The sequence below is a fragment of the Ictidomys tridecemlineatus genome, unplaced genomic scaffold (assembly GCF_052094955.1).
Source record: "Ictidomys tridecemlineatus isolate mIctTri1 unplaced genomic scaffold, mIctTri1.hap1 Scaffold_97, whole genome shotgun sequence".
NCBI classification, from domain to species: Eukaryota; Metazoa; Chordata; class Mammalia; order Rodentia; family Sciuridae; genus Ictidomys; species Ictidomys tridecemlineatus.
In genome coordinates, this window is record NW_027526179.1 from 631,791 (window position 1) to 642,316 (window position 10,526).

Below are 10,526 nucleotides of genomic sequence, written 5' to 3' on the forward strand. Positions count from 1 at the left end.
CCGGCAGAGAGCACAAATATTAAGGCCAAAGGGGTGACATGTGTAAGAGTGGGGGTGGGGGAAGCACAACTACGACTTTTTGCATAAAATATGTCCTCTGCATTATTTAGATCTTGCAACATCCCCTTCCCAGGAAATGTGGTCCAGTGGAACAGCCGGAAGCACACCATAAATTTCACAGAGAAACATGTACCTCTTTGCAGTCAAATAAATCAATTGGCCTCCACTGAATAAACACGACTCGGGTGTCCTAGATCACTCTTATCCTGGCTATCTACAGAAGTGGCAGCACCTTTAAATTTCGAGATTAAGTTGTCAGTGTCGGTTCTTAGGGCAGATTTTCTTGCTCTCGGAGTCTGGGAGGGGGGATGCGTGGCAGCACTAATTTCCCTATCCCACAGCACGGCTCCCTTCGTCACTCAGACCTCCACTAGCCAGGGGGAAGCAGATGCAGAATCCCGCCCCAGCTTCCAGACACAGAGAGCCACGCATGTCCCGCTCGAGGTTCCTGACTCGAAACCTAGAATTGCCTGAGCTGGGGCCGTTGGGAAGAGAGTTTCTGAGAGACGCGGGTCTTGGCTGGTCTCCCTAGGTCTCCATGAGGACGTTGGGGTCAGCGGATGGTGAAAACACACACGGGGCTCCCAGGACCCTAGAGAAGCCATCATGGCCTCTAAATGGCCTCACCCATGAGCCTCCCTCAGAGACAGCACACCTGGAGCCAAGGTCACAGGCGGCTGCAGAGACAAGGGCTCAAAAATTAAAGGCAGCCATCGACCACTTCCTTCTTATTCATTATGACACTTCATTCAGGAAATCTCCAAAAGGTGAATGGAGCTTTTGAGCCCATGAAAGATGCATGCTGGTCACCTTGTCCTAGAGAGACGTGGGGTCAGAGAAGGTAGATTGATCCTAAGTTAATAACAGTTGATCCATCTCTCTCCTTGGAGAGAGTGGAAATAATTGGCCAGAACGTTGGTTTTTTGCATCGTGAACCAGGCTAAGCGTGAAAGGGTTTGCCCTTAAAAAACTTTACTAAAGACAATTTACCACTGATATAAATTAAAATATTTACCTCCCAAAATAAACTCCTGAGGGTCAGGAGAGAGACGGTGTTCATCCTAGACACGGGTGCACATCAGTAAAGGCTGAGTGATTGAGACTTTACTGTGTTCTTCGGGTCCTTCCCGATTCCAAGTGATGCAATAACCCTTCCCTTGACTCCAGAGTTCCTTCTAGATCCTTTGTATTGAGTCTCTCCAAGCCATTTCCCATTCTGTAAACGGAGATAACAATACAACACTACATGTATGTTAAAATCAAAAGCAAGAGCAGATGAAAATACATATCCTAAAATAAAGTTTCACACAGATGTGTCATTTTTGAAAGAAGACAACAATGCATAAAAACAAGAAAAAAATGAGGAAATTTAATCAAAATATAATGGCAAACTGAAAATCCTAACTTTTCAATCCTTATCTCCTGCTATTTACTGAGTTGATTTTGAAACGTTTAATTCACCTGGCAATCTTGAGTGAGAAATTTTATAATTTCTTGATATACGAAAGTATTTCCTGAGTGAACTATAATGTATACGTTCAAGAAACTGCAGAGAAGCAGGTGAATTTTCAAGCAAATGACTTCTATCGATTTACAGATCCTCCAACCCAAACTAGTCTCCTGATCTCACCTTCATCATTTCTCTCATTTCCTTTTGGTCTAATTAATCAAAATCCTTCATTTCTAGCCAGTTTGTCTTCCTGAATATGAATAAGAAATAGAATACCATTTGATGTTTGAAATTATGGAGGTAATCTCAATGACGGAAATGGATGGCCCCGGAAAAGGGAGGAGGGTGCCTGATTAAATATATTCATGAAGATGTCAAAGGTTTATAAAGCCCAGGCCCATGGCAGAGAATGCTGTGGATGGCCAGGTGTCCCCTGGAGAAGTGCATCTCTTCAAGGGTCACCACCATGGACAGCAAGCGGTCACCATGGAGAGGTACATGCAGCAGATCACTCGGTTGTAGGCTTTACCATCACACCTGTGGGGTGAGTGTGCAATTTGGCTGAGAGCGGGAGGTTCGGGCTTATAGACTTGGAAGAACTATCTGACCATAGACCTAGGGAACAACTATCTATACAGGACACAAAGGATAAACCAGTGGTTCAGAAATGGAGGCATCGAATCCCCCTTTCTCTTGGGGACATTTGGCAATGACAGGAGACCTTTGGTATGGTCTTCACTGAGGTGCCAGAGGCCAGGGGAGGTGCACCTGTGACTAGCGGGATCCTTAGGTCCTGCAAAGCATGGGACAGCCCCCACGAAAGGGCTCATGCAGCTCAAAGCCCAATATGGCTAGTGTTGAAAATAAGACTGATAGAATCAGTGCACCCCAGTTGCCCAACTCACCCCAACTCCTGCAGGTAAGGCCAGCGTTGCATGGCCCCTGAGCCCTCATGGGGACTGGCCACCTTGAACCAGCCCCTCTGTGGCCTTCCTCTCTGACACTGTCACGTGCACAAGGACAGCAGATGGGTGTCTTATTCAGCCTTGTCCATCTGGCTCAAGCCAAATGGCTTTTCTAAAGGAAAAGTGACGCAGTACAAACTAATCACTTTTCTTTCTTGGTGACATTTGCAGAAAAAGTAATTTAGAACGATCCTAAAATGTGTTTATGAAATGAACAAAAATATAGATTTGACCTCATCTTTGACTTCAACAATCTTTCAGATGAAAAATGTGTAGATAAATGCACTCAGAACATCTATCCAAGTATCCATTTCCTAGAACTGCTTTTCCAATTTCTCTGTGTGCAAAGAACATTCAACTCACCCATAGAGATAAAATATCCATTTAGCCACACGATGTACTACAACATGCATAAGATAAAGTTTTGGAAGCGTCGTATGTTTGGGAAGTTAAAAGTCCATATTATGAACCATTTCATAATATCACTTTGATTCTGTGCAGCTAAAAGCTTGCCTAGTTATATTTTATACCAAACAATGTTTGGGGTGTGGTTAGTGTTTTAGGTACTTGTGTTTGGGTACTTTTACTTAGGTAAGTCTTTGACATTTGCCAGTTTACGTTGGATGTTTCCAACTGCACTGCTCAAAGCTTCTGTGGAACTTAGTTTTCTGAGAAATGCATTTTTATTTCAGATTCTTTTGGAGTAGTGTCACTGAAGTTGGAGGTGATTTTAATGTGGTGGCTTCATGCCGGTTCTGGTTCTTTCCTTTGGAGAGTGTAAATTATTGATATCTCAGAGGTCTGAATCTGTCTGTCTGTCTGCTGAGACAGTAAATTGGTCTGAAGCCACAACTGAACCTGGTCAAAGACTTTTAAAGTGAGAGTTTCCTAGAGCAGGGAGAGTGGATGAAAACCCAGCTTCCTGGGGAATCTGCACTCTCGAAGCCAAAGGAAAAGAGTTGTTCTTTACAAGGAGCAGCTGTACCTCTGCAAACACTGCCTCATGCTGCTAGGGTGGCTGCCTGCCACTGCACAGGTGTAGGTGGAGAGCCCACAGGTGCGTCCGTGTGACAAGGTGAAGTGCAAAGACTGCACAGTATTGGTGCCTGTCTCCCCCACCTGCTACTAACAGGACTTGGGGAAAGTCACTTAACCTCTCTAAGCTGTCTGTCTCATCAGTATAATTTGATGACAATTACAAAGGCTCAGACTATTCACAGGCAATTGTACAACTCAAATTTAGAAAAAGAAATAATTGAAGCTTTGGCCAAGCACGAAGCCACGGCATGGGATTGTCAGGATGAGGACGGGAGCCCAGGCCATGGCGTCCCCATCATGATGGGATGCTCCTCAGGCTCAGGACTAGTGCTCAAGCAACTGCCTGTTTATTCCTGTCAGGCATGAAGACGAAACATGATCTATGCTAGTCTTGTCCCCCGTGCAGAGATCAGACATTGAGCTAAAAAATTACCAACTCCAGGAGAGTCTGCAGAGAATTTGCAGGAACTCCAGAGACATTAAACTCTCTTAAGAGAATGACTTTGACATCCGGGCTCAGAATTAATTGAAGCTCCAAATGTTTGCAGAGCCCAGAGGACCTCTGGCAGGAACACAAAAATGCAAGAAGCCACGCCTTCCTCCAATTCTGCGTATCTGCAGAGATAACTTGACATCTAAGTGTGCACAGTGGACGGGTGGATGCTCCCCACCCAACCAGGCAGAGGAGGACAGGGGGCGAGGGGCCTCCCCTTGGCAGGATCGCCTGTGATAACCTCAGCCGAGCACACCCCTAAGAGCGGCTTGTGTTCCTATCTAAGCAGGGTCACTCCTCCTGTTGCTGGTGTCAAACCTCCTGTGCAAGAATGTGGCCTCCCTGCCCATCTGTCCCAGCGGGGCTGTCAACTGCCAGGTGTCCCTCCGAGACCTGTTTGACCGTGCAGTCATCCTGTCTCACTACATCCATAACCTCTCCTCGGAAATGTTCAATGAATTTGTAAGTACCTCACATCTGCCTCTCCCCAGGGCAGGCCGTCCTACCGCTCACCCAGAAAACCTCGCCAGCCACATTTCAGAGAGCATCCCGTTCGAGCTCAGAGAAGCACCATCCAAGAAACAGGAGGAAGGGAAAGTCTCAAAGAACGTAGTGACCTTTTAAAACCGTATTCCACCTTATTTTTTATCAGAGGTTTTTAAAAATCTGAACAGACTGATATAAAGTCCTGCTAGGCGGGGCTCAGGAACAGTGCCAATTTATTCTCCTGGCACAGAGAGCTCAGTTCCCTGGGTCCTCTTCGCTCAGCACCCTGAAGACACCCAGTAAGTAGCTACACAGCAGGGTGTGAGTGGATTAGGCCTGATCAAGAGAGACTGGATCCATCCTGATGGGAGGGGAGGGGGGGTCAAAATAGCTTTTCAGAAACTGGAAAACTCTAGGGCCAGGTTAGAAATGGAAACAGGCTCTGTGTCCTTGATGAAGGCCCTTGGGAAGTTGAGCTCTCCTGGGTCAGCCAGATGTGGACAATGGCACTTCCATACATCAACAGTCCTCCTGGGAGCATGTGGCTCAGGTTCCAGAACGTTCCTGCACACTCTTCTTGCCGTGCACCATATTTTCCGTCATTCTCCATCTCTGACTGGCCATCTCTTCCCACTCTGCCTTGCATTCCCTTTAAACTTTCCCAATTTTTGTTAAACACTAGTTTTAAATAATAAATATTGATCTCTGTATTTTTTCCTTGTTTTATTCTCAGTCCATGGCTCAAAATCTCTTACATTTGTATGTCCTGTTTTTTTTCTGACTCATTTTTTTGACAATCCACAAAAGTTCCCTGAATTCCTGATGCGCTTCACCCATCCAAGGAAAGAAGACCCATGTGGACTCGCAGGCAATAAGAGATTAAATGGCTGAACTTAGATACATACGCAACGTTGGCATTTGACTCAAATACCCAAGGAAGACGGTGGTAAAAAAACACCTCATAGATCTTAGGTTTGCTATTTTAGTGGTCGTTTTCCAAATTATAACTTGTAGGGAGGCGAGAAGGAAGGGTGATACAGCACGGGAGTCATAAAGGAAGTAGGAAAATGAGGTGGAAAACGTGAGATTCAGAGCTGATGGAAAAGAGTGGGCAAAGGGTTAACGCTTCGGGTTCCATTTTTAGGCAGCTAACGTTTTTTAATTACCTATCCACCAAATGTCTTAATATTCTGCTAACAGATTCATCTGTTCAATTCTCAAACACCAACTGATTGGATCTCCTGCATCCTCTCCAGGACAAACGGTATGCCCAGGGCCGGGGGTTCATCACCAAGGCCATCAACAGCTGCCACACCTCCTCCCTCTCCACCCCTGAAGACAAGGAGCAAGCCCAGCAGATCCACGTGAGTCCTCAGCTGGCCTCGTGCCTGAGCCACTGAGGCCGGACATGCATGGCCATGCCGTAGGGCATCAGGGACACTGTCAGGGGGTAATGGTGACCGCAGGCACAAAGAAAAACGAGGAAGAGAGAGCAAAGGAAAATCGTCACAGTGTAGTTGATAACCTGTAAGAAAAGCCCAATGCTACCCAAGGATTTAGTGTGGGGGGTGTTGTCCATGCGGATGACATTATTCTGACCATGCAGGATTACAGGTGCTAGACTGTGGGGGCTGGATTGGCCATGCTTGGTAAATATCCACTCAGGTACACAACACAGACACGCACAGGCAATTCTTATCTGTTACTCGAGACTCCTCCTCTGGAACCTTTGCCGTCCCTGACCACTGCGTGATTGGAATCCTCTCTCCTGGGCCTTCTAGACTCCCCTCTGCTCTGCTTTGGCCTCTCTAAAACCCCCTTCCTCGTCACTGACACCTCTGCCCTCCTAGATCTTCACGGAGACTCCTCCACCAGGCAGGTCCATCAGACAGGATGTCAGGTTTCTCACCAGGGCAGCTCTGACCAGGGTTGATGACAGCGCTGTCTGCCGGTCCAGCCCAGGCGTCCACCCAGCTCTGCCTGTTTTGTCACGGTGGCTCTGTTCTGATACCCTGCCAGAACCACAGCCTGAACATGTTTTAAAGTAAACACCATCCTGTGTCCACCCCTCACACAGCACCTCTGTTCTCCCTCCACACTTTTCCCAGTGGTCTGGGTATTCTGTCTGTCTGCTGTGCTCATTAATAACGATGATCCTCCTAAGAGAAAGAGGAGGGCCAGGGAATGCTGGCGGAGGCCACCCCGGCCAGCACTTCACAGAGCGCACGATGTGCGTTCCTGCTCCTCTCGTTTCCCTGTTTCCAGTGCCACGCCCACTGGACTCTGCCCTTCCTGACCACTAGAGCAGCTACAGACACCAGCACAGCCAGTGCTTTAAACCTACCCATGATCTTACTGTTCAGCATAAACTGGGGGATAAAACTCCACTGGGACTTCCATCTGCTGTTTGAGGATACCACTGTCCCCCCACAGGCTGCTCTGCCTGAGGCACGGGGCAGGGAGTTGTGCAGAGCCAGGGAGGCACACCGGGAGCGCCATGTTGTGTTTGTGATCTCTTGGCTCCAATATCCCAAAATGAACCTAAAAATCACTGAGATGTTAATGAACCAACCCGGTTCATTAGTGCGAGCGAATCCTTGGGTGACAATGATCCGTGTCACTTGTCACGGATCCTGGTGGAATCTAGCTTTCCCCAGGCAGGTCCCGAGAGTGCCTACTGATTTCCAGCAAAGCCCGGCTCCTCTCCGTGGAGAAGCAAAGCAATCAAACACGACAGATCAGACTGAGTGGGTAGACGGAGGGTGGGATTCCAGAGGGTGAACAGAAATGTTTCCAATGAGAACGCTCCTTGGAAAAAGTTGTCACTCAAATCAACTAGTTTTTCTGTTTCACTTTAGTGCAGTCTAGGCCCTTGACTTAAATTTTACTTTTCTATAATTTTTATCATTGTCCCCCAAATTGGATAGACACACAAGAATAACCAAGGGGTTCTGTAGTTCAGCCTGTCTGAGCAGAGACCCCATTAGGCAGCCCTGCTAATCTCTGCTGCTTCTAACGGGTCCCTCAACGTGGCTCCACAGCACGAAGACCTGCTGAACCTGGTCCTGCGCGTGCTGCGCTCCTGGAACGACCCTCTGTACCACCTGGTGTCGGAAGTGCGGGGCATGCACGAGGCGCCCGACGCCATCCTGTCGAAAGCCATCGAGATCGAGGAGCAGAACAAGCGCCTCCTGGAGGGCATGGAGAAGATAGTGGGCCAGATAAGCCCCCCGGGCGCCCCTGCTGACCTCCTTAGTGAGGGAAGTGGTCTCTCCGTGGGAAACCAGTCTTCAAGCACCTCACTTGGCAGAAACGAAACTTGGTGTTCTTTTTCTAGATGGCTACTAAAGTAAGCTAGCTCCTCCTCACTGGTCATGTCAGGCCCAGTGTAACTGAGCCGAAGGGATCCCTCCTGATACTTGGCAGGTGCAGAGTCCCCTGTCCTGTCCACCACCCACCAAAGGCGCTTCCCTTCCTGGGACTGGTGGTTAAATATTTTCAAGGGAAAGAAAACCAGAGAACAGAATTCGTGAGAGGGAACCATTCTTTCTCGTTTCTCCTCACATCAGAGGATGAGAGTAGGGGAAGGAGCAAAGAGGGAATCAAATCCAGAGGGAGCGGTCCCCTCCACCCGACGCTGCCCAAGGAGAGTGAAAAGAGGAGGTCACAGTGTTTGTGCTGTCCCCTGAGCTCTAGCTCTCAGGTGCCACCAAATGGAGGAGGGTGTATTTCTGGAAAGTTCCTTATTTTATAGTTTAAAGAAAGTTGCTTCCCTATAATACTTTAGTGCTTATGGATCCTAAGTCAAAACTCATATCATTGCATTTAATCTCCCCAAATAACTTCATACTCAGATCGTATTAGTATTTTTCAATATGTATCTCCATTCAGATAGAATCATTTCAACCCTGGTGAGATAATGGCTAAGCTGCTCTCTGAAGTTCTCAGAAATAATGTATCATCTAAAGAAAAACATATGATTATAGAGATAATAACAGAAGCAATTTCATATTTTTCTTTTTGTGTACCAAGTACACGTTATCATGTGTCATTTCTGTCATTTTCATGGAAGGAGAATATATCCAACACAAATACAAGGAACATATTAACCCAGGAACACAGGAAATAAACACCTTGATTCCAAGTTATTTTCCTCATTACCGTGAGCCTACTTCCTGAGGTCACTCATTTATTCTATAATACTTCATTTTCTGATCCCTTTTTCCTACCATTTATTTATTTACTCTTGCTCCTATCCTTGTACCTTGCACAGTAAATTCTGCCTTAGGGCTCAAGCACCGAAAATTCAAGCATAAAAAGCATAAGGCGACAGACAGACAGACAGACAGACAGACACACACACACACACACACACACACACTCACACACACTAAGTTCTCATAGGAATCCAGATTTTAAAATTATAGGAGTGAGCTCAGCAGACCAGGTCTGTGATCGTGGGACTGTGTACTAGCTGGTCTCCAGGTCAGCGGACATCCTGCAAGGTGCCAGGATGGGCCCTTGGGCTCCAAGATCTCCGGGGAGTCCTAGAGTACAGAGGAGCACATGCTCCCTCTCTCTGCTGTCGAGCTGGTTCTGTGATCCCCGTCTTGCCCCCAGCCCAACTCACCAGCACCACTGAGGGACAGCTGTCCCCCCGGCACCTGCCCGCCCCTAGCTGCTCCTCCCAGCACCTCCCACCAGGGAGCTAGAAAGACAGCCGCTGTCCCCCTTAGAAGCCTGGAAGGTAGCTTCCCTGGCAGAAGATGGTCTTGGTCACAGTCATCACTGAGCTGGCCACACCTTCACGCAGTGAGTGCCACCCACCTGGCACCTAGGGCTTTGGAACACACACGTATGGAGAACAGATTCAGTTCAAAGCAAGACACCATCAAAAGAAATCAGGTACCAAGGACACATGGGGGCAGATTCGGGAATGTAGACGTTCTTGAAATGAGAGAACAGAAGCCAGCTCCTCCGTGGTCCCGGGCTCAACTCCATGCCGACCTTCCAGGAACACCTTCTGGCTCTCTGTCTGTCTGTCTGCTCCTGCAGGAAGACTTCACCTGCAGGAAGACCCCTTTAAAACTCACACACATGTTCTGCTTTGAGTTTTTAGATGACTACCATGTTGATGGCGCCTTCGCTTAGATACATAAAAACCAGAATCTATGCCTTTGGGTTTATATTCTGATGTCTTCCCTAAATCTTGATTTAATAATGAGAAGGATAGAGGATCGGCGAACTCTAATCACGTGAAATAATGAGTGCCTTTCTTGGTGGTTAGGTTCACCCTGGAGTCAAAGAAAACGAGATCTACTCGGTGTGGTCGGGCCTCCCGTCCCTGCAGATGGAGGACGAAGACTCTCGCCTCTTTGCTTTTTATAATCTGCTCCACTGCCTGCGCCGCGACTCCCATAAGATTGACAATTACCTCAAGCTCCTCAAGTGCCACATCGTCTACGACAGCAACTGCTGACGCCACTTCTGAGATGGTTCTTAAAGGTCTATCCCTTGGCAGGCTTGTGTTAGTTGTCGAGCACTTTAATGCATGCTTGGGTGTATGGGTTCTTTCTCAAAAAAATAAAATCTGAATCTTTAGAAATGTCATAATCTGAAAAAGTCAATATGTCAAAGTTGTTTTTTTTTCTCCCTTTAATGCAAAAATCAAAAGAAAATCTCTCTCTACCATTGAGAAGCTTCTGTCAAAAATCATCACAAATGACAAAAGCTAGCCTTGCAAATAAGACGGCCGGCAACTTACTTAAGAATCACAGCCAATAAATGTGGGTCAAGTTATTAGAGCCCTAGTCCAATTACTATGACGCATTCGAGTCCTGTGAGAAAGGAGATTGAATTGTCAAGATCTTTACGAAGGCCAGCCACGTTCCCTGAGCTAACTTTCACAGTGTTGTGACAGACAGCGTAAGTACTAGGTGACAGCCGTGGCCCTAAATAGCATGAGATTTACTGAACAGTCTAAAAATTGTTAGGATACAAATGTGCAACGGCTTCAGATTCCTCTAACAGCTGT

At 47.2% G+C, this 10,526-nt stretch overlaps 1 protein-coding gene across 2 annotated transcripts; it reads left to right on the forward strand.

Moving 5' to 3' along the window:
- The first annotated feature begins 1,976 nt into the window (after window positions 1–1,976).
- On the forward strand, window positions 1,977–9,971 carry LOC144374952 (prolactin-like). 2 transcript variants are annotated; one of them, XM_078037677.1, is made up of 5 exons: window positions 1,977–2,004; window positions 4,293–4,468; window positions 5,749–5,856; window positions 7,534–7,726; window positions 9,793–9,971. In XM_078037677.1, exons 1-5 carry the CDS (start codon window positions 1,977–1,979, stop codon window positions 9,969–9,971), a joined length of 684 nt encoding a protein of 227 aa, XP_077893803.1. The 2 variants fall into 2 exon arrangements, with proteins under 2 accessions (XP_077893803.1, XP_077893804.1); XM_078037678.1 differs by having other exon boundaries at window positions 4,296–4,468.
- Window positions 9,972–10,526: the final 555 nt, after the last annotated feature.

What these genes read in the sequence shown, in the direction of transcription:
- LOC144374952 (XM_078037677.1), top strand. Translation starts at nt 1,977, where the DNA reads ATGGACAGCAAGCGGTCACCATGGAGAG. An exon ending in CAAGCGGTCACCATGGAGAG is followed by an intron (nt 2,005 to 4,292) that starts GTACATGCAGCA and finishes TTCCTATCTAAG; the next exon opens with CAGGGTCACTCCTCCTGTTG. An exon ending in GGGCCAGATAAGCCCCCCGG is followed by an intron (nt 7,727 to 9,792) that starts GCGCCCCTGCTG and finishes TTCACCCTGGAG; the next exon opens with TCAAAGAAAACGAGATCTAC.